Source organism: Triturus cristatus, chromosome 10 (assembly GCF_964204655.1).
Source record: "Triturus cristatus chromosome 10, aTriCri1.1, whole genome shotgun sequence".
NCBI classification, from domain to species: Eukaryota; Metazoa; Chordata; class Amphibia; order Caudata; family Salamandridae; genus Triturus; species Triturus cristatus.
The window spans coordinates 428,161,173-428,174,071 of NC_140593.1; the positions used below are offsets into that span (position 1 = coordinate 428,161,173).

The following is a 12,899-nucleotide window of genomic DNA, read 5'->3' on the forward strand; positions in this document are numbered from 1 at the left end:
GCAGACATGGGGGGGCTGGGGGTACGGTGCGGACGTGTAGGGATGGGGGTACGGTGCGTACCGGGCCCCCTTTTCGCCATGCATCGTGGCGTACTTAGCTTTTCCGGCACTTTTTGGGTCCCGTAAAAATATTGCCGTGCGAAGTGCTGTGGGTACGAATCGTACTTGCTGGTCCGTAAAACGCTGCCTGAATCGCGTACGCAGTGTCCCGGATCGGAATTGCGGGTATATTTTAGCCTTGGGTGTTTTTTACGATTCGTACGGAAATGGTGTTTCCGTACGAATCGTACTTGCATGTTTGTAAGGTATTTTTCCCGTGTACGAATCGGACGGAGAAAACGCTCCGTCCGACGATTTGTACCCGGTTTTTCCAGGATCGGAATCGGCCCCTTGGAGAAAACCTTTTCCCGACACAGAGCAGAGCTGATCCTGTGATGTGATTCACCTAAGCTGATATTTACGGTATGGGGTTCCCCATTCAAGCCTAGAGACCTTCTATTAGTTTTTATAAAACTAGCTTACTAGCGAAGCGAAGGTGGCTATATTCCACTATCATTTGTAACATGAGTTCTCCCTTCATTTTCTATGGTATTGTAACAATGCTGATGGATTTGTTTTTAATCATTTGTCTGCTTATGTTAGCCAAAGTACTGCTCCTTAGGGCACGTAGTTCGAAAATAAACATTTTAAACTTTACAGTGTCTCTGAGGATCACTGACGAAATATCGAGAAGAAGAATATCGAATTGCCAAAATATCGAAGGAAAAATATAGAATGCCAAAATATCGAAGCCCTATCTCCAAAATATCGTTGTAAAAAATATAGTTAGTCACAATATCGAATTATTGTAAATGTCTTAAAATTAATGTAAAATTAATGACATAAAACATGTAATTAACTGAAACATACTTAAATTACTTTAAAATGAATAAATAATTAATGTAAGTAAAAAAAAATAATAATACATATATATCTTAACGTAATATTAATTAAAAAAATGCAATATTTTTTGCGTAGGATAGCGGGTGGGTAAAATTTACTATTACCACTCCAGTAAGTGCAACAGTAGGGAAAATGTTGGATAGCGGGAGGGTAAAAATTACTATTCCCACTCCAGAGAGTGCAACAGTAGGGAAAGCGTTGGATAGCGGGAGGGTAAAAATTAGTATTCCCACTCCAGACAGTGCAATAATAGGGAAAGCATTGGATAGCGTAGGGGTAAAAATTAATATTCACACTCCAGAGAGTGCAACAGTAGGGAAAGCGTTGGATAGCGGGAGGGTAAAATTTACTATTCCCACTCCAGTGAGTTCAACAGTAGGGAAAGCATTGGATAGCATAGGGGTAAAAATTACTATTCCCACTTCAAAGAGTGCAACAGTAGGGAAAGTGTTGGATAGAGTAGGGATAAAAATTACTATTCCCACTCCAGAGAGTGCAACAGTAGGGAAAGCGTTGGAGAGCGTAAGGGTAAAAATTACTATTCCCACTCCAGAGAGTGCAACATTAGGGAAAGCGTTGGAGAGCGTAAGGGTAAAAATTACTATTCCCACTCCAGAGAGTGCAACATTAGGGAAAGCTTTGGATAGCGTAGGGGTAAAAATTACTATTCCCACTCCAGTGAGTGCAACTGTAGGGTAAGCGTTGGATAGGGTAGGGGTAAAAATTACTATTCCCACTCCAGAGAGTACAACAGTAGGGAAAGCGTTGGATAGCGGGAGGGTAAAAATTACTATTCCCACTCCAAAGAGTGCAACAGTAGGGAAAGCGTTGGATAGCGTAGGGGTAAAAATGACTATTCCCACTCCAAAGAGTGCAACAGTAGGGAAAGCGTTGGATAGCGTAGGGGTAAAAATTACTATTCCCACTCCAGAGAGTGCAACAGTAGGGAAAGCGTTGGATAGCGGGAGGGTACAATTTACTATTCCCACTCCAGTGAGTGCAATAGTAGGGAAAATAATAATTTAATATTTTATTAAAAATAAATAAATTATTAATACAAAATAAAAATATTAACATTGATTACCAATCAAACAATATTTAATAATTACCAATTAATTTTCAATACCAAAAATTAATAAATAAAATTAATACCAATTAAAAATTAATTAAGAATAAATTAATTAGCAATATGCAAAAATTATTTCAATAATTATTATTTACAATTAAATTAATTCCCACCATATTCCCCTATAAACCCACAACCCGCTACAAATAATAAATTAATACAATTAACATAATTATCAATTAAACAATTAATACTAATTAATTACCAATTAATTCTAATTATTTACCAATTAATAATTAATCAACAACCAATTAATTTTCAATACCAATTAATAATTACCTAATAACAATTAAATTACTTCCCACCCTATTCCCCTATAAACCCACAATCCGCTACAGAAGTAAAACGCAAAATTAAATTAAAAATAATTATTAATTACTAAAAATTATTATTTAATGTACTATAATTAAATTTCTTCCCACCCTAAACCCCTATAAACCCACAACCCGCAACGGAATTAAATTACACAAAAATGAAATAACATAAAATTCATTACTTTAAAAATATTCAAACATACATTCCAAAATGTATACATACTTTTAACACATATACTAACACTTAAAACACTATAAAAAAATTCAATATTTTTACAACTATATTATGACTGTCGATATTACTTACTTCTATATTATTTAAGTCGATATTTTATTTCTTACCTGATTTTCAATATTCTTCACCACTATATTTTGTCAATTCGATATTCTGTCCATTCTATATTAAAAACTCGATATTCTGTCCTGTCGATATTTTGAATTCGATATTATGTCTGTTTACCGTCTCTGATTACTCTTGTTGTGGACTGATATGAGAATAATAACAAAAAGGTGTTTCTGATTCCCACCATTCCTGAGAGTACTCCAAGTCGCTTGTTCTGGGTTCTCTAATCATTGGTAGCTTCGAGATGATACGGAGAACGAATGAGACACTGATGCTAGTCGGATAAGGGGTTCTGGGTACTGAGGTGAATATTTTGGTACACCACAATTCACTGAGGTCCTGGTTTCCTGCACATAGTTCTGTGCATGAGCAGAATCCCTGCAACATGGCGCACCTAACGTTTGGTCTTATGATTGAGACGCCTTAGTAGTGCTTATATTAGTCCACAATACCCTCACTCTTGTTTCCGGATAACGGGAGTGACGGTTTTAACCTACCTAAATAGTTAATGTATAGGGTCTATCTATCAAGCTTGACAATTAAAAAGGTTTAATTTTATCTTATACCCTTTTTGTGCTACGGTTAATATAGATTGTTTTTCTTCTCTATGTCCTTATGGCTGAAGTCGCTATTGCAGTGCATAGTCGCGCGCCTCTCCGGCGTCATTTGACGCAGTTCGGGGTGCCGGATGATGGGATGTCTATTATCTTTGTAGTGAGTGCCGATGCATCGCATCCCTATGAGCTATTTTACTCTTGGGTTACCTTGCCGGAGGTGGATGCGGACGATGGTACGTTTCACTCATACACTCCTACGGCAAATTACAAACCATATAGGACACAGGAAATTCCAATTTCCGCTTGGCAGCATCATATTTGGTTCAATGGCGCCCTCCCCCATACGGTTACACCGGTTCATTTGGGTCCCTTGTCCATTCCAGGGGCCACTTGGCCAGTATTGGCCGGGTTTACACCACATCCACGTTATTTGCAAGACACGGTGGATGAGTTACGTCAACTTCATACTGCCCTGATTACGGTACATCGGGATTTAGTGCAATATGTTTCACGCAATGTCCAGGTAGGGGCACTTGTGGTTGCAGGGCAACCAGCTGGCCCGGCCGGGATTACTATTAGTCCCGCCATGGTTAATTCGGTAATGGGCAAGTGCCTCCAAAATAAGGACGATATGCCTTATTGACTTGCTGAGAAATTTGACCAGCTGGAAGCAGTTTTTCCGAATTCTACTCCTGTGGAAAACACAGGATTCTCACCATTAGAGTGCAGAAAGTCTTGGTCCCAGAGGTAGCTGATTGTGATAACTGGGGTAAAGTATTTGCAGCAGTCTACTCAAAGTGCTCTGGCTGTACTGCCCTCTGTGATCAAACGTGTTCAAGATCAACACGGTCCGGAGGTGGCGGTCGAGTTAGGAATGAGATTTGTCGGCGTGTTCAACGTAGTTGCCACGCTCATCCTTGCTAACGTCAAGGGAGATGCGGTTAACTTTCAAGTGTCGAATGAGCTGCGCCTCGTCGCGAAGCTCGATAAACCCTGGCAGTTACCAAAGATTATTGCGGAGGCATATAAGACCATTGGCCGCAATAGTTTAGAGGTTAAGCCTTTTGTTCAGACAACAACTAGACAACCGCAAACTAAAACGGGGACACCTTCTAAAAACGACCGTCCAGCTTTTCCAAAACAAAATTGGAAAGCTAAAAAACAGGGGAAGCAGCAACAGAAACAGGGGTCTCGTCCTGCGTTGCCAGTCTAAACAACTACTGAACGCACATATGATTTGCGCAATCACACTAGGATTAGGTCTCCTGATAGATTTCAGGTTCCTGAATAACGTTCTCCTTGTTCTTCACATGAAACATCTGTGTCACAGTCCGGTGGAGGAGAACGTGGAAAAGGTCGGAGTGCCCAACAAGGACGTGAGCAGCCCCGCCCGACTGACGGCAAAGGCAAGCAGGACGAATTTGCACGACAACGACCCCCATTTCAAAAGAAGAAAGTTGCTGCACTAACAGTAGTCCAAGCGGCTCAACACCAGTGCCTGAATGAAAGTTTTCCATGTGGTCAAAGGTAGGGAATGCCCTCAGTAGAAGGCTTAGCACATGGCAGCAAGAGCCTACGGTTGCTACAACGTGCTCCTTCATTGCCAGTTTCTGGTCCAACCGTATGCCAAGGTTCTTGACCACAGTCTTGGGAACTGGGTTGGCGCCTAGATCAACTGACCACCATTCTGGGGACCACAGCAGTGGTGCATCTGCAAACAGCATAATCTTGGTTTTCCCCGCATTAAGTTGGAGGAAATTATTCCTCATCCAGATAGCGATAGCGATCATGCCTTCCGAAAAGGTGGACTGGGCATTGGGAGTGTGTTTGTCAAATGAAAGTAGTAGCTGAGTATCATCAGCATACCAAATTGGTGTGAAGCCCTGAGGTACTCCCTTAGTCAGTCCCATGGTCTTTGAACGGAAGGGGCCCAGATTAATAGTCTGAGTTCGGAGGGAGAGAAACTCGATATCCACTGAAAGGCTTGTCCTTGGATTCCAATTTCTTTAAGTCTCCTGAGCAGAATCTGGTGAGAGACCGTGTCGAAGGCTGTCGACACATCGAGCAACACTAGTAGTACTGCTTGTCCGTTGTCCAGAGACTGCCTAATGTTGTGGTTAACAGCAATCAATGCTGACTCAGTGCTGTACCTTGGTCTAAATCCAGACTGAGATGGGTCAAGGCATCCTGTGGATTAAACATGGTCAGATAGATGTTTGTTGATATTTTTTTCCAATATCTTACTCAGGAGAGGTAAAAGGGAAATTGGACAATAGTTAGATAAGTCCTCCATGGGGGCCTTGATATTCTCCCAGATGGGAAATAATTTGTGCCGCCTTCCATTCAGAGGGAAGTTGGTCCTCTCTAATTGAGAGATTGAGGATAGAGCAAATTGGGGGGGATAACTGTTTGGAGAGTAACGAGGACGTTTGGGCTGGAATAATATCCAAAGGGGAGCCTGATTTAAACTGTATTCAACAGTGACTCCACGTCACCAACTGTGAGAATAGGGAAGTTTTCTAACGTGTGCACATTAGTCAGGGCTGGGGGGCAGCTGGATGCATTATCAAGGAGGGGGCATGGGGCCGATATACGAGGGCGCTTTTCCAGGTATGATGGGGTAGCAAATCAATTCTAAAGACTAAAATTTGAATTTTGTTGTTGCAGCATTGCTAGAGTATAGATACTTTGATGATGTCTTTATGGATAATGACTATACCTCCACCCAAATTAGGTTGTCTATCCAACCTTTGAATACAGTAGCCCTCCAGGAGTGCTACTGAATTAGCGGGGATGGAGCTGGGTTTAAGCCAGGTTTCAGTCAAGAATCCAATAACGGGATTCTTGGAGGCAAGCAGATCCCAAATTGCAACAGCATGCTTGGGCAGAGATCTGACAATGCTCAAAAATTAATTCCAGCCCTGAGCAGATTTGCCAGTATAATTTCCTGGTGATGTCAGGGAATGTTAGCTACATTGGCGTTGTGTTTAACCTTGCCTGGGTCAGATATCAAAGGGCATATGTGCTTCTGTTCCAGCTCCAGACTTTCAGGGTCAAAACGATGAAGTGTTCCTTACTCCACAGAGGGGAGGGCTGGATCACAGAATTCCAGAAGAGTGATAACCTGCCTGGCGTGAAGATGTGACCACTTTTTAGTAGAAAAGAATCTCCGGTCCTCAACACAAAATTATCAAGGAAGAACGTTATATACAGTGGGCTGACAGGAAGAGCCTGCAAATCGCTCACATGCCTAGCTGAGGTTATGGTGAAGAGAAAGAGTTTCTTCAACATTAGAATTTTCAATGGACAATTGTGCAGCATCTCAAATGAGGGAAAATCAAAAGGTGAGGACTAAGTTAAAATCCCACTGTCGCCTCCCAAAGGATAGTGATGGAAATGAATGTTGAAGACCTTTCAAAAATATCACAACTGGTGATGTAAAAAAAAGAGGACTGTTGCAGCAACCATAAAAAAGTCAAAAGAGCTGATAAGGAGCCCTTAACAGTGCCTAAAGCAACTCCTTACTGGACCATGGATAGAACAAACAACAAAACTTCACAAAACTTCATTTGTCACATGCTGCATTAATACACAAGTTTGCCCCAATGACCACAGTACACTGATTTTATGAAAGGATACTTTGCTGCCAAAAGGATATCAATGACATCTGGAAGCAGGTTGCATGAGGTCAACAGCCAATGCTCAATCTTGAAGCATGGAGATGCAATTTGTGACAGCCCGGGTTTAATGACCTGTCCTACTACTGCAACGGAAGAGCCTCCCCAAGCAACAGTTTCATTAAAGGACAGATGCTTATGCACAGGAGTTCTGGGTATCACACTTTTCTGGCCCAATCTGGTGCTACCAGCATGATTTGAGTCAGGAAGACTGGGTCACCTGGAACTTGCAGATGTGTTGAGCTGTCTGTTCACCGCGGCCACAGCATGGCTTTGCTTGTGCCCCAAGTAGGGTATTTGTCAAGGCTTCAGTGAAAGGCAGAAGAAGCTCTGTATTTATCTATCCTGGTTGTAGGATCTCTGGGAGTACATAGATGTTTACCTCCAAGGTTGGAAATTAGAGTTACAGGACTTTCTCCATCCTCTGCCACACCACTGCGAATGAGGTGCTGACATCAGTGGCAGGAATGGGGGAAGTGGGGAGGAACTAACAGACTCTGAAGAAGCAGCCAAGCTACTGACATCCTGTAACTTCTCATAGTAGTTGTCATATGTGTATTGGGGCAATAGTTCTTCCCCTTCATCATATTGGTCAATGTCCGAATTCGTACAAAAAATAGGTCGCGGAGGACCTGTGCACTTCCTTGAGGCAAGGGCAATGTGTGAAAATCAGATGGTTTGTAGAAAGGTTGCTGACCGGTGGAATCAGGGTACAGTCCCATCTGAGGTCTAAGGGAGGTCGGTTTAGAGTCAGAGACCTCTAATGTTGTGCTTCATATTCCAGAGTCAACAGCGTCAGAATAGGCCTCATAGCTCGACAGTCTGACACAGGTTGTGACACTAGCGTGAAAGTCATCCCCACAGGTGGTGTCGTCCAGTGGTTCCAACTAGTACAGAGGGCAGACCTGCCAGCGGTGTGCCAGGTAGAGGACCTTGCGATTCCTTGGGGACCATAGGTGGTGCCAGAGGGAGCTGATAGTATGCCAAAAAGACACAGCATGGCCATGAAAAATTCTTGGATTTGTGGCGGTGTCACCGATAGACCCTGGTCACACTGTGGGGTCTTCTGCTGCTTGGTAACATATAGATTCACATTGAATTCCCAGATGGCATTCAGACTCTTTTGGGTGCTTTCACTACAGGCCTTGGAGTCATTCTGGAAACCCAAGCATCATAGGCATACCTGATGGGGCTAGGTCACAGACATTTGCTTGCGACAGTCCCTACAAGGTTTGAACCCTATACTTTTAGGTAGTGACATTTCCCTTGCACACTGGTATTTTATGTGAAGAGACAAAGGTTAGCTCCAGATCTGGGTCTGGTGGGACAGACAGAAAGGAACTGACATCAACATGCATGAGAGGTGCATATATGTGGTTCCATACGTTATTTCGGAAGTGTAACGCTGTCGATGCTGAGGCGCACAATGACACCTATAGGCGTGCAAGGATACTGCTTGAAAATTTCTGGATCCAGCTAGACACCCGAGAAATCTGCAGTTAGAAATATCCAGAAGAATTTATTGTCTTGATTTAGATTCCAGAGCTGATTTCCACTTGGACCAACCTTTCTTAAGGAATGTTTTTGGTTGGAGTGTTTTTCGTTCACCTGTTTTATTCTACACATTTATAAGGGATAAGCCTGCTGTTCGATTCAGTGCTGATAACTATTAATGAATATCTCCTGGACAAGAAGGAAAAGTTACTTTGCTGTAAACTTAATTCCCGTCCAGAGGAACCTTCAATTAAGCCATACAGCCATAACCAAAACGTGCTCCAGACAGGGACATTAAGAATTATTCTCCTGTGGTTCCTTGATCCCATAAAAGGTGTACTGACTGGATGAGTGCTATTTCTTAAGGGAGCACTGCCATTGCTACAACAGATTGTTTCTGCAGCCTATCCTGCCACATAGTCTATTATGGGAACTTTTTCTTCTAGAAAGGTTTGTGAAGATTTTTTTCAAGTATATTCTAAAATGAAAACTACATTTTTAGAATACAATCAGCTTAGTGACTGAACAATCTCCTGGTAAATAAATACTGCACAAGAAGAAAACTGGATAATTCTGGGTTTTGTGTTCAAACTTAAAAGCTGGCATCTGAAATGACAAGCACTGAAAACAGAAAACAAGAAACATTGCAAGCCACTAGTGCATATATAACCACAAAACTTTTAAAGCTGAAACATTTTTGAGCATATGATAAAATGTAGGTAACTATCAGTGATCTTTCAGGATGATGAAGAAGCTCTATGTTCCCAGAAAAGGTCTGCTTGCTTAGCTGTAATTTTGATACCAAGACTTCTAATACTTTTAAGATATGGAAGAATCTTACAAGGGAAACAGCATTCTTCTAGTTCTACTGTTCTGATAGCACAGATAATCCTGGTGAAAGATTCTAAAGATGACACAAAAAGACTTCCAAACTAGTTGGAGATAAACACCCAGACACCTGACATACTAGAGAGGGTGTGTTAACTTCATGCAGCACATTTTAAAGGCAGCTGCCCTCTCCCCACCAACAGAAAATCAAACATTTTAAAATACAAAACAATGTACACATTGAACATAAACTGTAAATGGAAAATAAATGCATAAACAAATATTTACTAACCAGTCTTTTAATGCCGCCATGCTGTCTGACGGTTCGTCTGGCTCTTCGGAATTTAGCAATATTTGCGATTGTTTCTGCTGCCAAGCATTTTAAATCCTTATCTGCTGAGTCTAATATTTTTACCATTGTTTGTAAGCCACCAAAGTCAGCAATGGAACGCCTAATTTGGGGATTCCGACTGATTTCCTTCAGAATTTTTAGTGAACCAATCTACAGCCAAGGAAAAAGAAATTAAAAGTTGATAAGAATATAGTTAAGTGTAACCATGCCATATGACTCAATCAAGTACAACTGCATACATCTACCCATGATTTAAATTAAACAGGAAATAGTCCATCAAATAATGTAAAAATAGTAAAGTGAGTCCATGTTTGCTCTCATCCAAGTAAGAAGCCTAGCAATATACCAAGGTGTATCTCTCATTTGGGCTTTTTCTAACCACTAAGAATTCTGAAACAAGTTTGGGCAACAGCAGGACCTCATAAATTATATGAAATTACTATACTGCATTCTCCACTGAGGGAAGGGTGCATTACAACTAAATTACACATAATATACATGGGCTAATATACCCCCTGCGACATACTATAAGAATATTTGTAAGTCACTGAGGAGTACCACAAACTGAATTCCTTTTTAAAATCATGGAACTCGAGGTGACTTCCAATATCCTTTAGGCGTATAGCAGAGAGAGTTTTATTACTTCTGATAGATGATAGCACCATCACTCATCTCACTAACAGCTCAACTATGCGGAGCCTTGTTCTCTCAAATTAATGAGATAGTATAGTTTCAGATGAAGACAAAAAACAGAATCTTGTAGTGTGAAAATAAAATTGGTAGTATGTTGCAAAAACATATTTGAATCACTTTCATGTAGATCAGATTTTTAGAAAAGGCTATAGCTCAGAAGGAGTAATAACCTGCAAAGAGATTATTTCTTGTAATGGACTGTTTGGTGCAAAAAATAAACATGCTGGGAATTAAACTCTCCTTTGTGCTGAATACTGTTAATTTTAGAAAAATTGATCATAGTAGCGAATCAAACTTAAAAAACAGTTCTGATGCTCTGTGACGTTCTTATCACCTTAGCTGCAGGCTCTGGGAGCACCTATTATGACATCACAACTCAACTGTAATAAATAATTTAGAAACAGGTTCTTAAAATGGGATAGCTTGCTCCCATGTATTGTAGTGAAGACTGCTATTTATATACGTACAATGCTAAGTTAGCACAACCGCGTTAGATGTTAGAAAGACATTTTGCCACTTTTGCTGCTTTTGCACACGACACTGTAGTTACATGTTATTAATTAAGAAATGCTTTCTCGCCTTTGCTTCACATGAGAACTGTCTGTTGTTCACATCCCTAACAGTGAGCAGCGACCTTGGTCTGAACATTGTGTAAAGAAACAGTCTGGGTCGCTAGACGGTGCATGTTGTTGGGTTCAGGTTGATCGGCCCACTATTTAGCCATAACACGCACGCAGCTGCAAATACCTGAAAGTCGAGTGCTTTTAATATTGCAGGCTGCATGCTTTAGACACATTCGAAAGAAGAGCTTTCCCAGGAGCAGAGTCTAGCTGATCCTGTGATGTGATTCCACCAAGCTGATCTTTACGGTATGGGGTTCCCCATTCAAGCCTAGAGACCTTTTATTAATAATAATAATATTAGTCTACTAGCGAAAGGAAGGTGGTTGTCATCCACTGTCATTTTATTATGATTACTCCTTTCATTTTCTATGGTATTGTAACTATGCTGATGGTTTTGATTTTAATCATTTGTCTGCTTATGTTAGCCAAAGTACTGCATCTTAGGACACGAGGTTTATAAAATAAACTCTTTAAACGTTACCGTGTCACTGTTTATTCTGTTGTGGACTGATATGAGAATAATTATGAACAGGTATTTCTGCTTCCCACCATTCCTGAGAATACACTAAGTCGCTTGTTCTGGGTTGTCTATACATTGGGACCGCCGAGATAAAACTCGGATAACGAATGGGACACTGATGCTGGTCGGATAAGGGGTTCTGGGTTCTGAGGTGAGTTTTTGGTACACCACAATTCACTGAGGTCCTGGTTTCCTGTGCATAGTTCTGTGCATAAGCAGAATCCCTGCAACAGTATTACATATAGAATTATAAATGGGGGACAGTGAATGATGGGGCTGGTTTTCACTAGGGGTTCTGAGTAACATCAATAGACAACAGGAAGGATCAAGCTGTATACAATGTCGCTCCGAGGTGAATAATACCCCAGTTATTCACATTTTATCCAGCTGTCATCTTTTGTTGTATATGATTCCACAAATCCCCTGTCCCTGCTCTCAACATTTATGATGGGGCAGAGGAATATTGGGTCGCCATATACAACATTTGCACCACATAATCTGTCATTGTGCCTGCCCCGTACGCTTCCTGCATAGCTTCCACTCTCTCCAGCACTAACTTGCAGTAATACCTTCCCCTTTCACACTTATCCATCCACGAAGGCACACAATAGTGGCAGGTTTTCCTCCGTGCAACAAAACAAATGGTGATGATTCTCCTGTGATAGAATATAGGGTGGTCCTATAAGCACATAACATCTTACTTCACCATCCAGGCCAACCCACTCCATTCAACTAACTGCATCTAATTGCTCAGAACCCAAATAAAACTTTCTAGAAGACCATTCTCTGTTGATTGATACAAAGTGGCCTTATGATTAGTTATACCACGGGCCTTTAAAAATCCAGCACCCCCTCCAATTACCACTGAGGGACAAAGTCAGTCACCGCATTTTCTCAAATTCTTTCCCTCCTGACAACTTCCTTAGGAAAAAAAAACGATAGTCTCTGGCTGCACATCATTCACCACTTTCACTTCAGGCCACTTGCCTTCCATACCTCCAAAGCTGAATGGTCCACAGATGCCCAAATATAGTCAATCAATCAATCAAGGCATTTATATAGCGCACTACTCACCCAGAGGGTCTCAAGGCGCTAGGGGAGGGGGGTCTGCTACTGCTCGAACAGCCAGGTCTTGAGTTGTTTCCTGAAGGCGAGGTGGTCCTGGGTCAGGCGGAGGTGGGTTGGGAGGGAGTTCCATGTCTTGGCGGCGAGGTAGGAGAAGGACCGTCCCCCTGTGGTGGCTCTTCGGATGCGGGGGACGGTGGCGAGGGCGTGGCCGGTCGATCGAAGCTGGCGTTTGGGAGCGTAGAAGTTGAGGCGGCTGTTGAGGTATCCTGGGCCTTGGTTGTGTAGGGCTTTGTGTGCGTGGGTGAGGAGACGGAAGGTGATTCTCTTGTTGACCGGGAGCCAGTGCAGGTTTCTCAGGTGTC

The 12,899-nt window shown here is 41.8% G+C and overlaps 1 protein-coding gene across 2 annotated transcripts in view; it reads right to left on the reverse strand.

Moving 5' to 3' along the window:
• ODAD2 (outer dynein arm docking complex subunit 2) overlaps positions 1 to 12,899 on the reverse strand; it is a 1,108,894-nt gene that overhangs the window by 344,951 nt on the left and 751,044 nt on the right. For both annotated transcript variants that reach the window (XM_085631770.1, XM_085631771.1), the window contains exon 12: positions 9,574 to 9,783. In XM_085631770.1, the coding sequence (XP_085487896.1) occupies positions 9,574 to 9,783 (210 nt within the window). The remainder of the gene's footprint in view (positions 1 to 9,573; positions 9,784 to 12,899) is intronic.